We start from the raw sequence: 27,216 nt of genomic DNA, 5'->3' as shown, positions 1-27,216 counted from the left end.
AAGCGACAGCTGTGCACTGCCCACATACAGGTAAGATGAGAGCTCCATTCTTCTTTGCTGCCCTCTTTGATTTAGAAAGCAGCATTACCTTGCCAAAATGAGGCCTTGAAGTTTCTACAGTGTTCACAGCTGGTTTAAAAGAATGGACATAGCTTAAAAAATACATGTGAATAAATATAAAATAAAAAACATCTTTCAAATGAAATTGGGTAGCCCACACACACACACACTCTCTCTCTCTCTCTCTCTCTCTCTCTCTCTCTCTCTCTCTCTCTCTCTCTCTCTCTCTCTCTCTCTCTCTCTCAGACTGACAAGATGCAACTCGCATGCAAAATGAGTCTGGGACTAATATGGGACTACTCTTAACTGCCTCTCTCTCTCTCTCTCTCTCTCTCTAGCTTTCTCCTTCTCTCCATCGTTCCGTCCTTCTCTCCATTGCCCTCTCCATCACTCGCTCTCCTTCTCTTTAATGGCCTCTGCTTGCGTCTCATTAGAGTTCAGGACACGGCCACACACCCTTGGAAAGCACCTGCCAATTATGCAGAGCTGTGTGGAGGAGAGGAGGGAGACCGGCAGAAAACCAGCCTCACAGAAGCAGCCGTACTGACTCCAACCTTCATGGATAATGATAGACCACGCTCACACTAGCAGCTACTCTACCATGTAGACCTTGAATGCAAATACACATATTTAAATGTATATGGCACATGAATAAAACATGCATGTGATACTCTAAAAGACTCTAAAGGAAGCCAATTAAATGGACGGAGCTATGTGTAATAATATTTCAAGAGACAGGGTGGTGAGTGTTGAATTCTCTGTTAAGGTGCTCAACAACCCAGCTCTTCTTATGCCTCCATTATAATATGTGGAAGCCTTACGAGCAGGCAGTTAAGAGGAAGCTCATAATACTGCAAGAGCAAAGCCTACAGTAAATGTATACCTGATGGTTGATCGTCGTCATGGGTGCAATAATATCAGAAATCTAAAAATAAAAAAACTAATCTGAAATGACATTTACACCGGCTCACCGTAGATATTTATTAAACCTTTATTTTGGTCTCATTGACACCACGGTCTCTTTTACAAGGGAGCCCTGCATATGCACAATTTGTTTCATACATCATAGAAAACAACAACATTAGCCTATAAAACACAATCAGGAAAAACTAAATCTAAATATTGTTCCAATATCTGTGAGGTCTTTCTGTCTGTCTTCTTCCCAGTAGCATTTGTTGCTGCACTGTTATACTGTAAGAGATGGCTCAACTGGCCGAGTCATATAGACAGAGTTAACCTCCCCAAAACATCAGTCCTGAGAAACAGAGTTACCTAACCTCCCCAAAACATCAGAGTCCTCAAAAACAGAGTTACCTAACCTCCCTGAAACATCTTGCTGTGAGCTCTCCAACTCATTTGGAGAAGTTGAGAATGTTCGGTACCTGTATGTGTGACTAAGTATGAGTGACGGAGAAAGAGGGAAGGAGAGAGAAAGAGTATGAAAGAAAGAAAGGGAAAACAAGTGTAAGTAAGACAGAGAGGGAGAGAGAGGGAGAGGAAAAAGTGAAATAGGGGAGATGCTTTCTGAATACCTTCAACTTTTAATGCCAAAAACATTACATTGAAGGTGTTAGAATTAAAGGGATAAAACCTTTAGCGTTTAAGAACTTCAGTATTTTCCTGCGGGTATTAAGACTGGGGATAATGTCGAGGGCAGACATTTTGTACTCTATTATTGAGGTCTAATCCTGCTGATTTAAACCCTCCTATCCTTCCTTCTGCTGGAAGCCCATCCATTACCCTTACAGCTAAGCAGGGCCAGCAACGCCCCAAATCACAATCCTGTGAACTTTAGAAAGCTCACAATTTAAACCCAACTTCAAAAGAGAAGAACAGGGGTGGAGGCGGGGGGCAGCATTTAAGGAGCATAAATGTCATTAAGTTAAATTAAATAAATAAATAAAATACAAATCTGAGATCCCTCTCTTTCTCCCTGCCCTCTACCACCCCCCCCCCCCCCCCCCCCCGCCACGACCCCCTGCCCCCAACACTTGACAGTGGTGCAGATAAGTCTCTCTCTAGCAGCATTAAGGGATTTGGTAGAGACCTAGCTCTCGTTTAAGTGGGGCTGCGATTGGATTGTGTGTAAGACTGTTCTAGGATCAGATCGCTGGGCTGAGTCTCAGGATATATTGACACAGAATCTGTAATGAGGTTGACATTTAAGAGAAAGTGCTTAATCGTGATTACGTGTTCTTTTCAGAACATCGAGGGGGGGGGGGGCAGTAGAATCCAGCTCCCCCCACCCCAACACACACACCTGCTCAGTTCCCTGTGTCTCACAGGTGTCTTGATGGTCCCAACACTACCAAAGGCAGATCAGCGCTGAGAGAGATAATTAGCACAGACTTCAGAAGAAGCTCCATATAGACAGACTGCCCTGAGGGCAGAGAGATGAGGCTAGGCTACCCTTGAAAAGACGGTCACGAGAAGGACAAGAGGGAGACAACTAGAAGTCAGGGAGACGCATTAGTGCTAAGGAGAGGTGACTGGCTCTGAATCCAAGCTAGGACATAGCCTAGATAAGGCCGATGAGAAGGATGGGACCTGATTTGCCTCCATTAATACAGAGCTTTGATTACTGGAGACTGTTAGCCAAGTTAATTAAGGAACAACACTTCTTTACCACAGTTTTCCTTACCAGAGCTTGCTTTGTGTTAATCGTGTGAGAAATTGCTTCACACAAATCTTAAAAACCGACAATCGTACTAAAACCCCCAGACAAGAAAAGTTTGTGTCTTAGTTGTTGTTTTTTACGAGCCGATGCAGCAAAGCTGTAGGCTCTATTCATCTGACACAGGAGAGGCGCTGCACACATGCGCGCGTGCAGTCTTCTGGTAGTGGTCATTCTATTTGTACCAATAACTTCAAAAGCCTTCCACAAAACACAGGAACAAAAAGGTCAGCATGTAGAGAAATATAGCCCTGACACACACACACACACACACACACACACACACACACACACACACACACACACACACACCTCGCTCTAGTATTCTGGCTTAGGACACTCAGAGAGGAATGAATGTAGGGGTTGAGTGTTGAAGGTTAATTGGGGGAGTTGACAGTGTGTCTGTTTACTTTCTGTCTGGTCTGGTCTGAGGAGGTCTCAACAGAGGGGGAAGACTAAAACTCTTCAGGCAGTAAAAGTGAAATAAACACAAGCAAAAAAAATAGAGGTATGACCTAATCCTCGATACACACTAATAATTAATAGAAGCCCCCCCCCCGGCAGCATAATAGAAAGGAGGGTCACGTGCGCCACGTGGTTAATGTTTCAGCAGGCATCTGACAGGGCATTTTATCAGGGAAGGAAACAGCATGAAACATACCCCAGTTAAAACTCAAACGTATGAATTCCAATTTACAAGATATTCACCTGGTCACAGATAAGCTAATTAAGCTAAACGACTTAAATAAAAAAAACATACAGTATACACTAGGCCTAAGGAATGACAATACATACAAAGTTGCACCAACAAGCAATTATGATGTAATCCAGTAAAACATATTAGATTCATTAGAGTCTTAATCAAAGCCAAACAGTATGTGGAACACAGACACTATTGCAAAAACAGTCAGTGAATCAAAGGCCTTGAAATAAGCAGCAACAGGACAGGACAGGATCAACTTGACTGGTGATGTTACAGTGCAGCGGAGGGAGACGCAAGTGTAGTGGAGATGCAGCATCAGTCCCAAAGACAGTCTACCTCAGATGACAGGCGCACAAGGCCACACACCCACACACACGGCAACTGGTGAAAGCGGGAAGAAGTCGGCAACCAATCAAAATGTTCAGACTTTTATTCTGAAAAATGTAAATAAATGTCAACGTTGTTGAAAATCAATGACACACTCACTAGTCAAGCCAAAACATTGCAATGCAATGCAAGGTGAGTAGTGGGGATCACTCACTGAATCCATTGCATTGCAATATTTTGGCTTGACTAGTGAGTGTCATTGATTTTCAACAACATTGAAATTTATTTACATTTTTCTGAATAAAAGTCTGAACATTTGGTCGATTGCTGACTTGTTCCCACTTTCACCAGCTGCTGTCACATATAAACATCCACCCACCCCCACACACACACACACCTGACCCATCGCAATGTTTTTTTTGGTCATTTCACATCTCCAGCTGCTTGGATTACCCTTTCCTCCCAAAGCAAATTAGTTTTGGAGACACCTTCCTGGCTTCAGGTTAGGGGGGATTTAGGCAAGTAAATGCGCTTTTGATTACTTGGAGCCATTCAACAGCGACCTCCTCAGATTCTTGCTGTTTCAGGGAATTAGGGAGTGGAGCACAATGACCCTTCCCCTATTGAGCACAGACAGAGGAGTCTTCTGTCTTTGAGTAGGAGGAGGGAGGTTCAGGAAGTGTACAGTATCAGGCTAGTGCAGTGCAGTGCAAGGGTGCCATCCAGGTTTCTTTTCTTTATGGGATTTAGAGCTCATCACTTGATAGGGGATCTTGCATGTACAATATCTACTTCACAACTCTATTCAACACAGTACAAGATGCAATTCTGAGCAGACAAAAGCCTCACATAGTGCCGCAGTTTTAACAAACAATGACACAGATTACATGAGTCTACTCAAAGGAGAGAGAACCATCTATTTAGCAGGAATCACATAAGCAGAAGACTGGGATTCAATGAATGAATGGACGATCGACAGCCCTTTGTTGATAGAATGTGTTATTCCACCAGTGTTATTTCCTCATCCAGACATATTCATTCAAAGGACCGTCCATCCATAAAGGAGGGAGCCTGCAGCAGCCTCTTGGCTGTGGGAGACAGAGGGGGGGAGAGAGAGAGAGAGAGCTGGCCACTGCATCTAAGATTAAACGGCCTCCCATAATCCCACAGGGTGAGGCCCGGCAACAGAACTCACCATAATTACAGCAGAATACATACATAAATAAAGAACTAAGAGAGAAGAAAAGAGCTAATACACAAAAAGTTTCGTCCTCAAAAAATGAAATAAATGCCTGCCTGCCTGCCTGCTAGCAGCCCAGGGAAATCAGGCTACCTAGTGCTGCCAGCGGGGACGTATAGGAGGAAAAGAAGCAGTCAGTTTGGTCGTGGTTGTTTTGATAAGCATAGCCTAAATGTTTTAGTTGGCTTACCTCGACATGCCCTCTCCATAGACACCCAAAAAACTGGCCAATTAACAACAGGGCTATGTTAGAGACTGAAGATGATATTATTATTATTATGAAGAAGAAGAAGAAGAAGGAGGAGAAGGAGAAGAAGAATGAGAAGAAGAATGAGAAGAAGAAGGAGGAGGAGGAGGAGGAGGAAGAGGAAGACATACATTCATTTGTATGGTGCTTTTTCAGACCCTTAACAAGACTCGGTTAAACGCGGTGCTGTGCGGTCCAGTCAGAGAATAATTAGTGTTGTAGAGGAGGAGGTGGTTAACGGAGGGGGAAACCAGGACTCAAACAAAATGAATCGTGAGAGTCTTAAGATTTCTCATGCTGCTACGAATCTGCTGTACTCCAGACAATAGAGAAAACTCACCAACAGCAGAATAATAAGGTCATGGTTGGAGTGCTCATGGTTCAGCCTTGGACGCTGGCAACAGAGCTGTAGTTGTTATGTTAAACACGCCGCAGAAGCTCGGGTGGTGTTCTCAATGTATGTCACCATAGCATGTTAAGAATTCAGTCTATTCAGGAAGTAAGGCTATTCATTCAATCTAAGGTCATATATTTTCAAAGCTTTTAATTATCACCTGTCTAACCGTCATCAATGATCACGGTTCCTGAACATGACCTCATGATACCGGCCCCACAAGTTTGTGTTCTTTGTTTGTTTATGTATGATTTTTTTCTGTTTATGTGGTATGTTATGCCTGAAATGTAAAAAATAAAAAAAAAAGTTTTCATTATCCTACTTCAATAACAGACTGTAAAAAAATAATAATAATAATAATAATAATAATAATAATTCAAGGAAGGGCTGTTGAGACAAATAATAGGCTGAAGGTACTGATGTTGGAGAGGTAGGCTCGAGCAGATGGTCAGACCACAGCTGGCCAGTCCAATTCCCCTCAATGAGCCTGCTCTGCTGCACTACTGCACAGCTCTAAAGACAAACTCGTCTTCCGATGTGTCCCTGTGTTGAGCCTATTCATCATCATCTGCCCTGGCACCTCTCACAGACACACTCTTCACTGTGTTCACTCAGCGCACAGCAGTCTGTGGTGCAGAGGGAGGAGATATGGGGGGGGCGGGGGTTAGGAAAGAAAGGTAAAGAACAAGAGAGATAGAGGAGAGAGGGAGCGAGAGAGCTGAGACTCGATCTGAAACACCACAGTCCCTTTACTGTGATAGATTCGGCTCCAGGCAAGAGCATAGCAGAGCAGGGCAGAGCAGGACAGAGCAGGACAGAACAGGACAGAGCAGAGCAGGACAGAGCAGGACAGAGCCGGGCAGAGCAGGACAGAACAGGACAGAGCAGGACAGAACAGGACAGAACAGAACAGGACAGAACAGGACAGAGAAGAGCAGAGCAGGACAGAGCAGGACAGAGCCGGGCAGAACAGGACAGAACAGGACAGAACAGGACAGAGCAGGACAGAGCAGGACAGAACAGGGCAGAGCAGGACAGAACAGGACAGAACAGGACAGAAAAGGACAGAGCAGGACAGAGCAGGGCAGAGCAGGACAGAACAGAGCAGAGCAGGACAGAACAGGACAGAGCAGGACAGAGCAGGACAGAGCAGGACAGAGCAGGACAGAGCAGGACAGAACAGGACAGAACAGGACAGAACAGGACAGAACAGGACAGAACAGGACAGAGCAGGACAGAACAGGACAGAACAGAGCAGAGCAGGACAGAACAGGACAGAGCAGGACAGAGCAGGACAGAACAGGACAGAACAGGACAGAACAGGACAGAACAGAACAGAACAGAACAGAACAGGACAGAGCAGGACAGAGCAGGACAGAACAGGACAGAGCAGGACAGAGCAGGACAGAACAGGACAGAACAGGACAGAACAGGACAGAACAGGACAGAGCAGGACAGAACAGGACAGAGCAGGACAGAGCAGGACAGAACAGGACAGGACAGGACAGAACAGGACAGAACAGGACAGAACAGGACAGAGCAGGACAGAGCAGGACAGAACAGGACAGAACAGGACAGAACAGGACAGAGCAGGACAGAGCAGGACAGAGCAGGACAGAACAGGACAGAACAGGACAGAGCAGGACAGAGCAGGACAGAACAGGACAGAGCAGGACAGAACAGGACAGAACAGGACAGAACAGGACAGAACAGGACAGAGCAGGACAGAACAGGACAGAACAGGACAGAACAGGACAGAGCAGGACAGAGCAGGACAGAGCAGGACAGAGCAGGACAGAGCAGGACAGAACAGGACAGAGCAGGACAGAACAGGACAGAGCAGGACAGAACAGGACAGAACAGGACAGAACAGGACAGAACAGGACAGAGCAGGACAGAACAGGGCAGAACAGGACAGAACAGGACAGAACAGGACAGAGCAGGACAGAGCAGGACAGAGCAGGACAGAGCAGGACAGGACAGAACAGGACAGAACAGGACAGAGCAGGACAGAGCAGGACAGAGCAGGACAGAGCAGGACAGAGCAGGACAGAACAGGACAGAACAGGACAGAGCAGGACAGAGCAGGACAGAGCAGGACAGAGCAGGACAAGACAGAACAGGACAGAGCAGGACAGAGCAGGACAGAGCAGGACAAGACAGAACAGGACAGAGCAGGACAGAGCAGGACAGGACAGAACAGGACAGAGCAGGACAGAGCAGGACAGAGCAGAACAGGACAGAACAGGACAGAACAGGACAGAACAGGACAGAGCAGGACAGAGCAGGACAGAACAGGACAGAACAGGACAGAGCAGGACAGAACAGGACAGAACAGGGTCCACTGCAAGTGGTAATGCTGTGTATTTCACCCACATGAGTGCGTGCACGCGTGTCTATCTACACACCATCGCCACACTGTTTCAGCCCCCGGTGTCTATTATGGGCTCACCTGTGCGCTGACCGGTTGGTTCAGGTTTGTTCTGGTTCGAGCGACGCGCAAAGGTTGGGTTCTAATCCGCACGACGAGGGAGCTCAGTGGACTAACCAATCACACGCTGAGCTGCCTGTGCATGACATCATTCTCAAGGCTTGACTGATGAGAAAGGAGCACACTCATTGAGCACACTCATTCATTCTCTCTTCCAACCTCTCTCCATCTCCCTCCCTCCCTCCCTCACATACTCCTCTCCTCTCCACCCCACCCTCCCTCCCTCTCTCACTCACTCACTCACTCACTCATAGGCCTCTCACTCTGCCAGTGGAGTGAGTGGGAGGACTGATAAGAGCTTAGTGCTGAGAAAGTCTCCAATCCCCTCAGCAGACTGCCATGATACAGCAGCCTACCCACTGGACACCCCAGAAGGAAGATGAGGCTTCACTCTGAACCATGGGTCTGGCCGCTGCTCTGGAGGTTTTCATTTCTGTAGAGTGTGTGTGTGGGGGGGCAGGGTGTGTGTGTGGGGGGGATTAGTCTGCAGGTTTCCTGTCCTTCTGTCTGTGTATGTATGCGTGGGTGTGTGTATCAGACCATCCTAATGTGACTGATGAATACAGCAGCTGTCTAATGGTACCAGCGCCATCACAACGTCCTTGGAATTGAGATCAGCTCACCGACACTCGCTCCGCCTAATGTCCCTTTGTCTTAATGAATGACTGGCTCTGTCTCTCTCTGCGTGTCTCTCTCTCTAATCAGCTGGTTTATCATAGACATGCCACTCCAATGATCATGAGCACAGACTAACCACAACTGTCTTTGTAATGCTTTTGTTCTGCATGTGAATTCCACTCATGAATTAACAGTGTGGGCCCACAGTCAAAATAACAGGTGATCTGTCATGGCTAGGAATCCCTGCACTAATTGCTTAGTTGGAGACATGTTAATGTGTGGTTGATATTTACACACACTCCCTCTCTTCTGGCATTAAATGTGTGAAATGCACCACTCCACATGTAGAACTGGTAGAAGCTAAAGCAGCTGTTTTGGAGTGATTAGTGATCTGACGCCCGCACGCGACAATTAGCAAGATCATGGCAATAGAGGCAGAACGCAACAGGCCACTTCGGGGGTACCCTGCGGCCTGAATCTTAATTTGAAAACCAGACTCCCCGAATCTTAAATAAGGCTATATACTAAACTATACCCACATCGGCACTTAAAGTCAAACAAAGGCAATCAGGCTAGAAAGAGAGAGAAATAATGTGAAAGAACTGCCGAAGAAGAAGAAGAAGAAGAAATATTCTCCAAGGCTGCCTTGCATGGCTACAATAAAATGGGCTTCTTTAATAACGTAACCTTCAGCCTCTGGGTATGAAAAGGAAATACAAAAGACAACTGAGAGCATTTGAAATGCAGTTCAGAGAAAAGTACTTTTCCTCCCACCGTCAGAGCTACTAAATGCATGTAGACACGACGGGACACGTCCACTGTCTTTGACACTGCCCATTTCACCTTGAAGAACTGGGGACCTTCAATGGAAACAGATTGGGAGAGTGCTCAGCACAGTGGAGGGTTACACACAGAGTGACGGGGAAGAAGAGGCTTTCTTTTATTAGGTTTCCTAGAGACATTGTTTTTCTTAAGTCTAATTCAAGTTGGTTTGATCCGACAATTTGATCCAAGGTTCCCTGGTAAAAAAAAAAAGGGCATACGGTTACAGTGTTTCCCCTACCATTGCCTTGGGGGGGCGGGCCGCCCTCCCAACGGAACCCCCCGCCCCCCCAAGAAAGAGGAATTATTACGGACGTAGACACCAAACATCTGACAAGCAGGCTAAAATATCCGCGTTTTTTAAACGCACCCAACCCGAATCTGGCGAGTGGCAAGCCCATAGGCTCGTTGGTAACGTTAGTCCGCCGTAGTCTCGCATAGCCAGACCTATCTCCACACTTCGCGCTGTGCCAGCGCTGGAGAATAATACAAGATTTTGCGCAAGTGAGCGCGCAAGACGCGAGAGTTTTTGCTGGCTGTGATGTCTGCAGATTGAAAGTAAGCAAGTTGAAACGTTAGCAAATATAATTGCTGAGTGTTCTGACAGAGAAAGTTGGTTAAAATTGGTCGTTATTATCGTGACTAGAAAGTGTCTGACTATAGTTCCATAGTGTAAATAGTGTCAAAGAACTAGCAAGCTAGCTAGCTCAGAGGTGATGAGATGAGCTAGTCTCCTTGCACACTTGCCAGCTAAAGAGCTAACCGGAGGCACTTTATTATTTTACTTAAAGTAGATATACTATCTTTCTTATTCTGCTAGAGTTGGGCTTCATGGTAATACCATAATGGCATATTTACAGTACATGGACAGTTGATTGAAGCATTGGAAATGTCTGTTTTTTATAGTTGGACATACGATTTTTTTTCAGGTGAGAGAGTAAAGTCAAATTGACATTATCTGACTGCATTGCCCACAGCAATCCAATATTCAATTATAATTATGTTATAAATTGATATGGATCAATGTATGCCTCTTATTAGATTATAAATACTCTGGCTGTTTTGTTTACCTTTTGGTTGACAGCAAAAGGGAGAGAGGAGGATAGGGAGGGTGAGAAGGAGAGAGAGCAGGATGGTGTCGGCACACCAGAGAGAGAGAGAGAGAGCAAGAACCAGGTGAGAAAGTGGACAGGTAGTCAAGACCACATAAGTAAGTAGCCTTGAGAACCGATGGTTCTGGAGCCTAGTGGCCCATATAGTCAGGTTTGTTATACAATTTCGTGGGAATTTTTTGGGGATTTGCTAATCTATACATTTTTGGAAAGGGCATTGTATGAGGAATCAGAAAATATATGTTTCCATTTGCACAGATGTCTGAAAGGCGGCCATCTTGGCATTTACAAAATGGCCACCATAATACACACGTTTTGTAATATCTTGGCTTCTAAATAAGCTAGAACATTGATTTTAACTGCTAAACCTAAATTTTCAGGGTCAAGGAATCCAATGGTTGTAGTTACAAAGCTATTTTTTGTATACTTTTTTTTATATCATCACATAAAAATGTGTAACTTATACTTTAAGAAATTGTAGTTTTTCTATTACTTCCATACGTGAGTCCACAGACCACAGTATGATCATGACAACCTCCTGCATTAGATAGTCTCGATGTTATGATTTAAACTTTTGTTGGCTTTTTGGGGGGATTTGCTAATCTATAAATTTTTGGATGTTATGGCAACAGCCAGCAACCAGTAAGGCAATACAGAGGGAGGTAAATATTTAGCCTAATGGCATATTTAATGATCTTCTTTCGGCGTATGGGTAGTTGTTTTCCTCTCCACTCCACCAGGCTCGGGGCCGAGGGGCTACCCTTTTACCACCCCGAGACCTGGTTGAGGGGCTCACCCGGGCTATATTTCTGGACACCCCTCCAGAAGCCACGTCATCGTCTCGTCATCTAGTACCGACAGACCATGCATCCCGTTGGGTGGGTGGTACACCGGACAATCCAGGATAACATGGTCTGCGGTTTGGTCCTCTGCGCCACACTCGCACGACGCATTTGGGGCCAAGCCCCATCTGTGCATTGATGAGCGGAAACGCCCGACGCCGGTCCGGAAACGATTGAGCCTCACCCAGGATAGCCTTGGCAAGTCCATCCCGAGGGGCTCAGGGCCGGCGACTGGGATGTGGTCGCGGAGTTTGGAGGTGTTTGCCTCCCACTCCGCGCGCCACATATAATCCGCCCATCCTGCCGCACTGATGTTAAGATCTCTGCATTGCTGCCTGAGATCCTGTGCGGCAGGCACAAATGGGTGTCTCGACTTGAGACGCCGGGAGGGCTCCGCTGTTATAGTGAGCCTATCGTGGAGCAGATGGTTATTAAGCTCCACGGCCCGGCAGGCGAGACGTGCTGTGGCTCCCATGCGGCGGAGGCCTGCGGGCTGGATGCCTGCTAGGATGGGAAGGTTGTCCACGGGGGTAGAACGCAGGCATCCTGTCACAAACCGCAAGGCTTCGTTTATAGGCGAGTCGATGAGGCGGGTGTGGGCACTGCGACACCATACTGGGGCGCAGTATTCACTAGTTGAATAAACGAGGGCTAGGCCTGCCGTGCGCAAGGTCTTTGCGCCGGCGCCCCAGCCTGAGCCAACCAGTCGCCTCATCAACGCCACACGAGCTGTTAACTTCTTGCGCAGTGACTCGAGGTGCCGGCGAAACGTGAGCGTCCTGTCGAATGTCACGCCGAGATAGATTGGCTCAGCGGAACATGGCAGGGGAGTTCCATCTAGGTATACTCTAAGCTCACGTTTAGCCTCCCTGTTGTTAAGGTGGAAGGCAGCCGACACCGTCTTTGCCTCGCTAAGCTTCAATCTCCATTTCCGGAAGTATGCCACTAGTGTCTGCATGTCCTGGCTCAGAATCCCCTCCACAGACTGCCAATTTCCAGCAGAGTACACCACTGCGAGGTCGTCTGCGTAGGCGTACTTCCGCGAGAGTGTGTTGGGCAGGTCATAGGTGTAGATATTATAGAGGAGGGGGGCCAGGACCGATCGCTGAGGGACGCCGTTCTTAAGGCGTCGAAGCCTGCTTAGCTGTCCGCAACCGGTGGTAAGGGTAAAGCTGCGGTTACGGATGAGCTCCATGATCATTCTGACCATGTGCCTGTCCGGCAGCAGGCGGAGCAGCTTGCAGGTGAGGCCGCGATGCCATACGGTATCGTAGGCAGCCGTCAGGTCTATAAAGACGGCCCCGTCTCAAGGATGAAGGGGATGCATAACAGAGAGATGGGACGGTAACTCTTAGGGTCCCCTTCAGGCTTATTCGGTTTAGGGATCGCAACAACTAGGGCTCTTCGCCAGATTTTGGGGATCTTGAGTTGGCGCAAACAGGAAGTGAGGAACGCTCTCAGGCAGGACTTCAAGGCGGGTGCGGCATGGAGAATAAGCTCCGTATATCATATTTAATGATAAAAATAGGGAATGAAACAAAATAAATGAATGGGAGGAATGTGGGGAGTGTATGGTGTGCTGGTTGTTCTGTTGTGGGATGTGTATTTACTCTATGTGTAATGACAGGCGGGTTGTGTCTCTTGACTATGTATAAGCGTTTATGCTATGTGTGATGTGATATGTGAATGGCGAGTCCAATGCGTGCCAATGTGAGCTGGGCTGTTAGATTAGTTCATCATCATCACTTTCGTGCGTCACGGCTTGGGAATCGTCATCGTTCTGGCACTGGCTGCTGCACTGACACATGTCGGTACAGGCTAAGTTCTTAGCTCTGCATGAACATCTGCCAGAAGAACAGTCAGTTTTGCATTTTGCATTGTACCATCTCAATGATGGACTTTGGGGCTGGGAGGACGTCTGTGGTTGTTGGTTTAAGCATGCCATCCTCATGTTTGGAGTACCAATTTTGCAGGGGATCCAATTAGCCTATGGATCCTGCAGAGCAATGGCTGCCTGTGCCCATATACTTTTTTTTGGAAGAAGAAGAAGAATACAAAAAATTGCTTTGTAACTACAACCATTGGATTCCTTGACCCTGAAAATGTAGGTTTAGCAGTTAAAATCAATGTTCTAGCTTAGTTAGAAGCCAAGATATTACAAAATGTGTGTATTATGGCGGCCATTTTGTAAATGCCAAGATGGCCGCCTTCCAGACATCTGTGCAAATGGAAACATATATTTTCTGATTCCCCATACAATGCCCTTTCCAAAAATGTATAGATTAGCAAATCCCCCAAAAAATCCCACGAAAGTTTAAATTGAAACATAGTGAAACTGACTAATAGGGCAGGAGCCTATCTCCTGTTTCCGTAGCGTGAGGCGGCTTAATGTACAAGTACACCCCTGGACATGACGCTGGTATGAGGCAGGGTCTTACCCCCTGGGGGGGGGGGGGGGGTCATGCCACGGTCCATGCCACCCCCCCAAGGCAGCAAACCTAGGGGAAACACTGGGTTATGTTACATATCGTGTTTCTAAGAAGACTAACATAGACTAATATTCCACATCACGGTCATGTTCAGAATTGTAAAATGTACTCGTTGTCCCACACAAATTATGTAGCATCCCCCTTTGGCTAATTAGTGTGCTTTTGGAATTTCTGTTGTTTCCTATAGCATCCCCCCAGCACCCGTTGGACTAAACTGTATAATTTAGCAAATTCTGCAATTCTGTATAATTTTGCAATTCACCCAAGTTTATTAAAAATCGTCCCAAGTGGTGTCTGAGATATTGTGTCTGACATACGAACATACAAACTCACAGAGACCAATCCACAGCCCCCCTCTGTGGGGACAACTGACACTATTAGGTTGTTCTTTTACTTTCTCCAGTTCTAAAGGACATAATCAGAGTATGATGGTGATGCTGATGCAGATTATGACACTGAATACAATGATAAGAAGTTGTTGTTTTCTTTCTCCACCACAGTGCTACAGAATTAAGATGAGTATGATGATGCTGAGTTTGAGAACCTGACAGAGTGTTTATGGCACAATATGTAAAGTCTGAGGGGTAGGCCGGCCGTGGCTGAGGGACAGAGGTAATAAATCAGACAGGATATGCTGAATACAGACGGGAACTACTGAGGCACAGGGAGAGAGGGAGGGAGGAAATCATGGAGCGATGAAAAAGGAGAGAGGAGATTATCAGCAAAATGTGGCTCCAATTCAATCAACCACAGAAAAAGGCCAAATGCAATGTGGGTCAAACTACTCTGGTGGTCATTGTCATTGGATATTGACACAAACTGTTTTTAATCTACAGTAAAATGTACAGAAGCATATCATATTTGATCACTGTGGGACGGGTGCTAACCGAAGGTGCTGACGCCTTGCATGGTAGCTTGCTGCCATTGGTGTGTGAATGCGTAAATAGGAGGCCATTGTAAAGTGCTTCAGAACAAGGCGCTATAGGATCTTTAATGGCCTCTTGAATGTGTGTGTCAACGCTAGCGATGAATAGGCTGAACCTAATGACACCAGGATGTAGCTAACATTAGCCTACCCTCTACAGGCAAGGGAAGATAAGTGGATAGAAAGTATACCATTCGTTCTTGAGATCACTTTAGCCTTGTGAGAGGAAGGGGAACTATCTCAAACACACAAAATGAACGGCTCATCAGATTTGCATGACCCAACACTCGTAGAACGAGTACTACCGTGTATCGTATTTCATATTTACTAGCATGTAAGCAGTGGGTTCACTGTATTTTATATTCCTGAAAAGGAGAAAAAAGGCTGTCTGAAGTGGGATTTGAACCCACACCTGCAGAGGAATCGTAACCTGACTTCTGTCTAATGGCTGTAGTTCTAATATGTATATATCTTGGTAGTATAATTAATTTGTGTCAATTTTATATATATTATGTGTGTGTGTGTGTGTGTGTGTGTGTGTGTGTGTGTGTTATATATAACACACACACACACACACACACACACATAACACACACATAAATAATAATAATAATAATAATAATAATAATAATAATTTATAATAACATTTAAAAAGACAGTCCACATTCACCCTGAATTAACTACGGTGCAGCCAGTTCTGTTTACATTCTGCAGTTTATGACCTATGAACTTTCATACCCAGGACAAAGAGAGATAAACAACTCAGTCATGGTGTCAGGAGATGGGAAAGGCCAGACTGTCCAAGACTGGGAACCCACTGAGAACAGACACAAGACAGCCAGCCAGTCACTCTGACTTGTTCAAAGAGCTAAAAAAACAATACATGTCTTTATCTATCTTCAAAGGTACAGTATGTGCCCAATTTCTCAGTAGACATAGCTGTACACTGAAAAAAGAAGAGAAAGCTATTGAAATCTCATAATCTTTAGACAACTCTATTTCTGTATGCACTAAATGGTCATTAGGGCAAGCTTGGTTTATTTTCTTTTACAGTTGTTTTTTCTTTTAAACACTTTTAAAATATTACATATTTAAATAGCAACATGTACTAGACATATCAACATTCAAGTCCACACATACACAAAACATATATTCTGAAATGCGCTAAAAGTTATATTGCACATTTTAACACCTTTTTTCTACTTGTAAAAATACCAAAGGTATAGTATATCGATCGCAATATGGACTTTACCACGGTTCAGGGATCACACCTTAGACTCTGGCCCATAAAAGTTTGATAGTCTTACTTATCAAGGGTCTGACTTTTTAATACACCACTGAGACCCTTTAAAGGTTTCTCTCCCTCAGGATAATTGAAATCAATGTGTAAATGTGCCCGTTTTATTTTTGTTTGAAGCAAACAAAATTGTCGGGAGAGAGGTGCCCGTTACTTTGGTGTTTCTCTCAATCGTTACTCTACAGGTCTTGACAGTTTTATCACGAGCACTCCAGCTCGCATAGTCTCTGCTCTCAAAGGGAGGCAGAAAAGGTGAAAGCTCATAGCCGAAGCTCAGAGGACAGACAATCCAGATACCTCCCCACATATATAAACAGCACAGCACTCAAAAATAATTAAATTCTCCAAGGATGAATGCCAAGCGCTCTAATTCAGCACTCAACTTGTGTTTTTTTCAGTGAGATGTTCTGAGACAGAAAAGGGAGAGAAAAAAAAGAGAGAGAGAAGCAGAGATATAGAGTGAGTAATGCACAGCCAGCCAAAATGTAATTTGAGTAGCAAATGTGTTTTGAATCCACATTCCAAAAACGAGTCCCAAAAGTAGATAATATGATTCAGTCAGTGAAACCCTTTAACGAGTAAAGGGCCCACGGCAAATAATTAAAATACAGCACTGACTAAATTGAATGTGTAAATTCAGTCATTCACACTATAGTCATTTTCTACATAGTCCTGGTCATTGATGACAAATTCAATGTTTGGCCTGCTCTGTACCGATATGTTGAACCATGGAGTCAAGAGTATGGGGAATACGGATTACATACTCAGGCCAAATCCCTTTTTGATCGTACACTCATACAGTATGATCACTACCCTGTGTGCCAAAGCCATACACTTAATACGGGCAGTTGAATAGAAGCAGAAATAGACCTACAGTAAATATTCATACAGAGTACCATCATGTCTTTAACCCCCCCCCCCCCTCCCCCAGCATGGTGGAGTCTCTGCTGCCTGCCTCCACGGTGCTACAGGGACACAAAGGCTGTGATCTGCTGGAGGAGCAGAGGAGAGCAGCCATCATAGTTAAACATTGTCTTTATGCTGCCTCCCACCGGCGCACCCTCATATCAGGACCACCACATCATGTAGTGAGGCTCTGACACAAGATGTCTCCAGAACCGAAAATAATAAGGTGAAAATCACACGTCTAGAATAGAAACCTCAGTTTAAAAAGTGACAGTAAAAAACAGATGTTCTCCCAGCTATGAATTACAGTCTTGCAAATGAACAAAGATGCCTTATTATGGAAGGGAAACAGGTAGCAATATACAGTATGTTAGGATGGAACATTTGAAATATGAAGAAACCAATGGGTCATTATTAGGCTTTTCAGTAAGCTAGTAGTAATGCATTAAGTTATCTGTCATTTTAACTAACGTTTCCGAGGGTGTAATAAAGACTAGAACATTTCTTTCTCCAATTCTCCACTTACGGTTTTGGATGCAGTAACAATGTACCGGATGACCATCTCTCTCTTGGTGTTGAGGTCTTTCTCCCTCAGAGGGGTCTTCTTGTCCTCGTTCAAGTTCATGTCCTCCTGTGGAACACAGGGAAAGACAAAGAGAAAGGGAGGAGAAGAAATAATTAAGTGTCAACAATAAAGTTTGCATGGCCTAACTGCTAAATATATAAATTGTCAATTGGTTTTCATTTAAAAAAAACTGAACAAAAAACAGTATAAGTGTAACAAGATAAGTTTATGGTACATTTCAGTCTGACTATTAAATCATGCATTCAAATTATTTAAACTATGTGTCACTTGTACGCAAATCTAAACTAACTTTGAGATTCCTAACTTCTCTCCCTTGCTCAGCTGTGGGCTTTCCTGATTCAGCTGCTGTGCTGCTAGTTTTGTCAACAGCGCTGGACAAGCTTGGATTTGTGGCTCAAACTGTACCTGGCAAAAAATAATAACTAGAAAAAATAAAATAATCCAAAATAAAGCATTTTATTTGGGGGATATATGTGATCACCTACACGTTGGACTGACCAATAAGATATTGATACATTAACCATATTAACCATATATTTATTTGTGTTATCATTGGGCAGGTAGGGGATGGTGCAGCAGGGGCATCAGAATAACACACCAGGGGGAAAAGAAAAGAGAGAGGGGGAAAAAAAGAAGGGTTAGTTGGAGTGTAATCTTGTCTATAACTCCAAATCCACATCCTTGGCTTGTTTGCTTAAGAGGTTTCAACTAAATGTCTTCAAAGTGTGTCTTCCAATTTAAAAGCAAATTGAACTTGAAACAGATAACACCTGTGTAGTTAATGAAGTAGCCGCAAATCATGGCCATATCATAAATTGACATCTTTCTCTTTCCAAGAAGCATTATAGCCTACAGCCGTGCAAAATCTGTCTAACCTTTTGACAGAAGACTTTCTATTCATCATTCAACAGTCCTACACTCTATACTTGTTTCCCCTACTACCAAAGGGAAAGTCAAAGGCAGCGGTGCCTTTCTAAAACGCAATGTGAGAGAGCTTGTATGAGAGTGTATCAAAGTGAGATGACTTGTATGTTGCAATAGGCAGCTGCATGAGGAGAGGGGGGTACAGTGTTCTACCGTCCCGACTCTGTGATCACCTGTTCTCAGGGGCTTTGGCTAAGGAAAGGTGACATTGCCCCCAGCAAACGCAGAAGCCCAAGTTTCACACAGGAGACACAGAGGAAATGAATATAGCTCATAGAGACGGCAACACAAAATAGGTTACTTGAGTGACTGATGTGGGGGCGGGAGGGAATAAAGTTTAAAATACAATTCGATCTGGACGGTAATGTTGGAGTGTTCATTTTTAAAATCAAGCCCAACGCTGGGAGTTAGAGAGTTACACAGAGCTGTGTGTTCTCCTTGGGTCTCGTCCTGGGTCCCTCTTCTGCTTCAAGTAGCCCCGGCCCGCCACTAGGGGTGTGTCATTTATCTCTGATGAACAGAGTCTCTCTTTCCACTCTGTTCCATCATCAGAATCATTACTGAGCCGCTGCTCCCTCCTGGGTCTGGGTCTCTGTGGGCTGCTGTCCAATCATTCTCTTACAGAAACGTTGTGGAACATAATTGGATAGATTAAGGAAAGAAAGACAAAAAAAAGGAGGGGGAAAGCACATTTTTAGAAGTCCTCTCGGTTGGAGGAGGGGAACAGAGGTGAGAGACACCCTTAAGGATGAGAGACCATGTGGAGGTTAAAGTAATTTAGCCTTTTATCCATGGGGAGCTAATGATGAGGCAGCGGTGACACAGCCTGCTCTGCAATTGCCCTCCGAATTCTCTCTGAATCAATAGCTCAACCCATCACTGCATACAGCAAATCATCAAATCCTTTTCCGTAATCTTTTTTTTAATTTTTTTTAAACTAAACACTATTCCAAAAGTAACAAAGCACACATATGGTGAAAATGCTCAGAGCTCTCCAGAAATTAAATAATACATGGCCAAACAAGCAAACTCGGGGGAGTCTATATATCAACACCAAAGGTTGAGGAGTGAGGGGGAAGACATGTTCAAATTGTCAATACTGCCCAATTGCCAATGCTGGTATAAACCAATACCTTTTCTTTGCACCACTTACCCCAACACAAGACCCCTTCCACTTCCCTCCTCGTACTTTAACATCCGATGATAACATTTTTAACATTTCAGTCAAGTAAGAAGCAGCATGCTAACAGGGGAGGGGGGTTGAGAGGCTCAGAGGCATAGTGGGGGAACAGGAACTAAACAGGGAGGGCATCAATTACTTGTGTTGGAGCCGTCACTCTGCATGACACAGCCATGAATCTAGCCACTTGCTGTGACTAATGACAGGAGCTGTGGCCGCATTTACGCACTCAGCGTCTCAGTAGCGTCACTGCGCCCACCGTCCCTGTCACTCACTACAATGCTAGTCTGTGACGCACCGCCACACCTCAGGGAACAGGCAAGTGTTAGCATAGCGGTGAGGTTCTATGGTAGCTTTAGCTTAACAGTTACCTTAGGGGACTGTTATTAACATCATGGTCATGATGGTGGTTTGTTTTATTCTGGTGAGGTTTAGCCAGATAATACCCAGGGCACAGTATTTCAAAACGTTTAATCTGGATCAGAATTAATACATTTTGATCAGGATCCAGAATTATGATTATTTTTTGGCTGTCCAGGGTTAGATCGATCTGGCTGATTTCCCCAATGCTACTCAAAATCAGCTAGATGATCTGATCCTGGATAGCAAAAAAGAATCTGTGGGTTTTCCAAATGTGCAGTTGTTCCCCTTTAACCCAACAAGACACCCACATAATTGTCTCTCATTGTCACCTTGGTCAAAGCGGCTCTCATTTTTCGCTGTGAAATCTACACATTGAAAGACCCCCGTTTTCTGGGAATTGTCCACAATAGAGGAGTCTATTAGAATTCTGTGGGCTGACTGACGCAGACAAGAGGAAGGGTGTGTGTGTGTGTGTGTGTGTGTGTGTGTGTGTGTGTGTGTGTGTGTGTGTGTGTGCGTGCATGCGCTTCAGTCAGACTCCATCTCCTCAGTCAGAGCCACACAGCAAGACAGCTAATCGTAGGTGACATTTCCCTCCACTGAGACTTGAGCAGTTCTGTCCCTGACGGAGAGCATTCCCCACACCTGGGAGCCTTTTCAATCCCCGCAGGAGGTCAAGAGGAGGTCAAAGGTGAGAGGTAAGGGGAAAAACAAGAGATTATCCTGGATGTTCTCAAGTGCAACAAAATTTAAGAGGGAAACTGTGTAAAAGCAACTAACTGTGAGGAACAAAACATTGAATAAACTGGGATTACGACAGGTTTATTCACTCAGAACGACTCTCTGGCCATGGCTGCACTAAGCTTCAGACGTAGCGAAGCGTCCGTAAAAATAAAAAAGATGATGTGTTAGCATGAAGTGTTAGCATTTAAAAATAAATCACCATTTTAAGTATAATGTCATGGTCATTGCTCTAACTCCTCAGAGTGAAATGGAACATACAGGCGGGTGGATATTTTGCCTGTCGTTTGGCCCATGATTGCACACACATTGGTTGTTTTGTCTTATAAGTAAAGCATTATCTACAGAAATGTGTGTTTGTCATAACTACTTCGAGAATGGCCGCGGCTTCAACTGTGGTTAATTAACCGATTATCTAATCAACAGTGCATGTCTGCCAGACCCCTGCTGTAAATCTCAGACCAATGATGGGTGTTCGAAATGGCCAGACATAATACAGCTGCCTTTTGACCCAGGTGTGCACGTGCATATTTGACGTGATCCCCGCCTAAGCACTCGCAGTGCCTGCCTACCACAATATATCGGGCTTCCACAACCAGTTTGTGTGTGTGAGAGTATGTGTGTGTGCGTGCGCGCGTGTGTGTGCGTTGCACTCAACACTAGGTATCATTATTCTACTGTATATTCATCATGAGAGGTCAAACAAGACCAGGTTTTACATTATAGATCAGATATCAAACTGTCAAGATTGCGTGTGCGTGTGTGCGCGTGTGTGTGCGTGACTGAGGCCTTAGAGCTGGACGTACCATCATCTTCTCAAACAGAGCCAGGATCTCTTTCTCTGAGGTGATCTTGGAGGAGAGCTCTTGAAACTCGGCCGAGGCAGCAGCTGAGGAAGAGGAGGACCAGTCGCTGGTGGAGGAGTGTTTGACGTGAGGAAGATGTGGCCGCTCTTTCTTAGTGCCTGGGATACGGATACTGGCAAACCTGTCCATCTGGAGAGATCACACACAGGAACAACAGTAAGTTGATGTCGTCTACTGTACTCATACAGGCGTGACTACTGTGCTGCACCTTCAAAGCTGAAGTTACTGAGAATACTTGGGACAATTCCAACACTTGACACACAGAGCCATTGCTTGATAGAAAACCTGTTGTTGTTAATCCATACAATATTGAAGCTACTTGTTAAAAGGGTGTTAGTGGAGTTGTTAAAAGCGGAAACAGCTTATAACGGAACTGACCAAAATGATTTTCATGTTTGTTTTTTTCTACCAAACATCATTATCATTTCTGATGTCGTCATATACAGGGCTTAGAGACAAGGTTTGTTCATGGACGGATCAGCTAGCCTGGATCAATGCCTGCTTCAGGGGAGGACTGGAGCATTCCACAGATAATCAAGATTCAGGAAATAGGATCAGATTAGTTCAACAACTGGTTGCTTTTATCATTGGGTTGCTGCAGGGCGATGTGAGATTGAGATGTCATTGGGAAGTGATGAGAGTAGGTGGTTCACTTGCAGCCTCTGGCTTGGATCATTCAGGAGGGTGAAGCACCGACATGCATCTTAAGAGACATCTACAGCTGTCTGTGTTCTCAGGACAAATTATCACCTGTAAGACCATCCTGAACTGGAGCTTGAACTAACTTATAGCTAGAACTGATAGCAATAATCATTTGTGTGAGACTACGTGTGGCAAAACATTCAAAGAAATAAATGAAACAGTATTATTATTAGAACTGTACAAAATGTACAGTAGCATAGTAAAACAATGCTGTACCAAACATAGTTTTGAAGGCCTCATGAACCAAACAAACACTGTAGGGAAATGTAGGGATTGTAATGGAGTTAGTGGTGCACAGACCAGCCGAAACAGCTCCCAAACAACAGGCTACACCACCCAGGGACATTCCAAAGACAAGCATCAAAGACAAAGGCAGGTGTAAACATGCATTAGGAGAGGGGGAGAATAGAAGTACAAACATCCTTGTCCAGACTACAGAGGTAGCCCACTGGGGGGATGGAGAGGGTTAGTTGGGTTTAGGCATCAGAACACACTCGCTCCTTAGTGACTCGCTCCTAGTGGCTTTGATGTCTGGCTAATGTGCATCAGAAGCAGGCCACGTCCTTATCATCCGTCCGGATCACTCCGTCTGTCCCGTACTCTAGGGCTTTCAGTGATGTGCCACTTTCGTACACCGCAAACAAGGCAGTGGGACCCACCAATCACCAGGCACCCTCTCCTAGAGCCACTCCAAAGAACACCATCATTAATATGTAGCTTATGTTCTGGGAGCTGATGGTCAGAAACCTATGCACTAATGGTCAGGGCAGAAAGACTCATTTCCCAAAAAAAACTACTCTGTTCCTACTCTCTTGGCACACCACAACAACATCTCCATCAACACAACAAAACCCTCTATTATTAGCTGTTTCCTTTCTGAGCCTACTCTATTCTGTTGTTTATCTATTTGGAGGCAAATGATGCTGCTTGCTTTGAAGGCGTCATGCTGCGATCAGTCGCTCTGATTACCCGGTTTGGTTTTCCTTCGGCAAACAGAGAGGGATCGTCATAGTGATGAATCGATACTGAGAAACTAAGGACGGCAGTGAAGATTACAGGGATTTGAAAAGATGTTGTGCAACAGGATTTCAGAGCAGGAGGAGAGATACAGTGCCCTGTGTAAGTAATGGAAATTATTTTGGCTCTAAACTCCAAAAGTTTGGATTTGAAGGATATTTGTGTACATATTAGTTTCACCATTCAGAATGAACAAAAAGTCCCTCTATTGTAGGTCGCCAAATGTGAGTGGACAGATTCAACAAATGTCCAAATTATGCATTTAGTATTTGGTCGACAATCCTTGCAATAACAACAATAATAATAATGTCCTAAGTCTGCGACCCAACCAGATGCTGAGTATCTTCTCTGCCAGCCCTGTACTGCAGCCAACTTCAGTTGTTGTTTGTTTTTAGGACATTTCGGCCTCTTCGGCAAGTGAAATGCAATCAATAGGATTTCAATCTGGAGATTGACTTGGCCAGTCAACAACATTCCACTTTTTGGCCCTGAAAAGCTCCATAGTTGCTGTTGCAATATGTTGTGGCTCATTGTCCTGCTGTATGATGATGCCATCCAACAGGTTTGGAGGCATTTACTTGTACTTGGGCTGACAAGAAGTTTCTGTACACTTCAGAATTCACCCTGCTGCTGCTGTCAGTAGTTACATCCTCAATGAAGACAAGTGAGTCAGTTCCAGCAGCTATACATGCCCAAACCACCTAACCTTGACCCTCTACCATAATAGATGAGTTGGTATGCTGTGGATATTTCAGCCTCATAATGGCTTCCCTGACTTTCATTGACATCTCTTTGGTCCACACAGCAGTCCAACAGCGGACTCCAAAGGCAAACGAAAGCCTAGAATCAATACACGACATTCAGAGCACTCTCTGAATATGCCTGCACAAATGATGTGACGGTACAAACCTGATGAACCAGAAACACCCATCAAGCCAACTGTCCCATCACTTTTAGGTACCCTGAAATAGCGAGACTATGCATAAAAGGTGTTGTAATTTTGGAATGGTGAGACGAGACCAATGTGTAAACAAATAGCATAAAAAAGCTGATAGCCTCATAGTAATTGTATGTTTCAATGTAGAGCCAAAACAAGAAAGAATTGTTCACTGTCCTATTATTTATGCAGGACACTGTATGACATGGACACTGTATAACCCAAAATATACATGTATATAACACTTGTAGCAAAACCACTTGTTTAACTATACTTTTGATCTCATGGATAGTCAGTCCTTTACATTTCTTCAAGCTGTGTACCAGCTCAGGTGTTTACCCCAAAAAAGTGGCGGGGTGACCAATGTGTTGAATTTCCCCTTTGAAGAGGAAGCAAGATATTTTTGCAGAGTAAATTACTAGTTGCAGTGCTGTTTGTAGACTGTTAAGGAATAACCGCTGGATGGCTTCGATATAAGAGCAACCTGGATGATGATGGTCAACTAACTATCTGCAAGGGAACACACTGTTTGACACAATAAAGCAGTTGACCCAAACCAGTAGACTAGAGGGTGAAAACACTGGAGTCATGGGGAGTCGATTGCCTGGCTGTGATTCAGAGGCAGCAAATTGTCTAATCTGTCCCCCGTAAATTATATTACACTGGCAGATTACGTCTGTACTGTTGTCTATGCCTGGCAAGAACAGCTGCTGATAAACAATAATCTACCTTTCCTAGAGCAGGAACTCCATGACTCAGTGATGCCACCACCTAATCATTCCATAAGTCATGCCTCTCTAATGGTGAAACGTTGCATGACAGTGAAGGCATGCAATTGATCTGTGCATTGCAAACCACAAGTACCCCATGTAATTGTGTTACATGCATGTCAGTGAGGATTTAATGGTGTTGACATGACGTGTTAGACATTTTCAAACAGGCATGATTGAGGCAGGAAACATAGAAAGAAAAAGGAAGAAAAAGTACTGTAGTTACAGTCCTAAGTAAGGCTTCTGTCAGGCTGAGATGTAAACACACTGATGTAGAAATAGAATACTGTTAGTGAAGAGAGAGTGAGAGAGAGAGAGAGAGAGAGAGAGAGAGAGAGAGAGAGAAGAGAAAGAGAGAGTAGAGAGAGAGATGAGCAGCTGGTGAGACTACTGTAGGTACAAACAATCATTCCAAGTACAACAACCTTTGTGTTAGCTGCCACTGGGATCACTTTTCAGTAGGGATGCACGATATTATTGGCACCGATATTTATCGGCCCGATAATGGGAAATTAATGTTTATCGGTATTTATCGGTTTTATAAAGTTTTTGCCGATATTTAACCGATAATATGAAGCCGGAAATATTTCTGCTTCCGGTTTCCGCGCTCATGCTGCTGCGCCTGCGTACAGGCACGCAGTGTATAGACGAGACGAGAGCGAAACATGCCTTCCCCGGTGTGGACATTCTGCAGAGTTTCTGAGGCAGATAGTGCGTTTGCAATTTGCAACACATGTTCGACAAAAGTTCGGAGAGGAGGGCAAAGGTCTACGAGTTACAACACAACGAATCTCATAAGTCACCTTAAGATTCACCATTGCAAGCACGCTGTATGGAAGGAATATCAAGCACTAGGTAGCCTAGCCGCGGTGGTAGCCTAGCCTTCAGAAGGTAGCCTAGCCGCGCTGGTAGCCTAGCCTTCAGAAGGTAGCCTAGCCGCGCTGGTAGCCTAGCCTTCAGAAGGTAGCCTAGCCGCGGTGGTAGCCTAGCCTTCAGAAGCAGTAGCCTAGCCGCGGTGCCTATAGGCGGTGGGCCGAAGCTGTCTATCTGCTTTCGTTTGTGAAATGATCGATCTACAACTACGGACTAGTTGATTTTTTCATATAAGCTAAATAGGTTTTTTTGGAACATGTTTCCGTCTGTTGGCAGCCGATTTTCGATCGACGTTTTATGAAAAGTAAACTTACGATCCATAAGTTAATAAGGAGAATGATTGGGGCTACTATGCCGCTAACCAATCAAAACCTGTTAAAGCGTCACCTGACTTGACGTCTGCCAATGATATTCCTTCAAAATACGTAAACAAGGAAGTAAACAACGTATTATCTGGAAAGACGAGAAGACTGGGTTGTTTCGGATAACTTTACTGTCAAGTGATGTTTCAGGTAAGATTTGCATGTCATACTAATTCATATCACATATTAATGAACACGTCCATGTCATGTTGTGTCAATACAAACATGTTCTAATATGCTATTTTAGTGAAAAATCTGACCTAACATCACCCGCGATTGTGAAGCTAATTAATTAACAAGCTAGTTATCTAACTTTAAAGGGTACAACAGCTAATTTACCTATGTCAACTATGTCTATTCTCAATAATTTCAGTAATAATTGTGCCAAATTGGGACCAGTAACATTAACTTGTGTGTGAGTATGTTATATGTGTGTGCAAGCAAGTTTTTGATTGTCAATCGTCTCACTTTTACGAGGTGAGCTGGTAAGACAAAACCCAGATTAAGTGTATCTTCACTTGCCTTGCCTATAATTGACGAGACTAGACAAAGATTCAAGTGTTAGAGAACATTTATAACACTAGTGTGTTTTCGCAGTGCAAACACAGACACATGTCTGTACATGGTAGGTTGTTAGATTTGCATGTGCATCTCCCTTTCACACATTTTGTTTTTTTGCAGGAGCAGTATACAAGCTCTAAAACTGCGACTGGGGCTGGGGGAAGTGACATCCAGTCAATCTCAAAGA

General features: G+C 44.5%; 1 protein-coding gene across 1 annotated transcript in view; it reads right to left on the bottom strand.

Moving 5' to 3' along the window:
- The window catches only part of LOC308153227 (protein diaphanous homolog 3-like), a gene marked incomplete at both ends in the record, with an annotated part of 304,860 nt that overhangs the window by 249,791 nt on the left and 27,853 nt on the right, over positions 1–27,216 (bottom strand). The window contains 2 exons of the mRNA XM_080526311.1: positions 17,674–17,778; positions 21,748–21,936. Coding sequence (XP_080382437.1) covers positions 17,674–17,778; positions 21,748–21,936 — 294 coding nt within the window. The remainder of the gene's footprint in view (positions 1–17,673; positions 17,779–21,747; positions 21,937–27,216) is intronic.

Source organism: Nansenia antarctica (genome assembly GCF_963989245.1).
Source record: "Nansenia antarctica genome assembly, chromosome: 1".
In the NCBI taxonomy this organism is placed as follows: domain Eukaryota; kingdom Metazoa; phylum Chordata; class Actinopteri; order Argentiniformes; family Microstomatidae; genus Nansenia; species Nansenia antarctica.
Note: the sequence above shows the minus strand (reverse complement) of the source record. Positions and strands in the feature narration are given on the sequence as shown.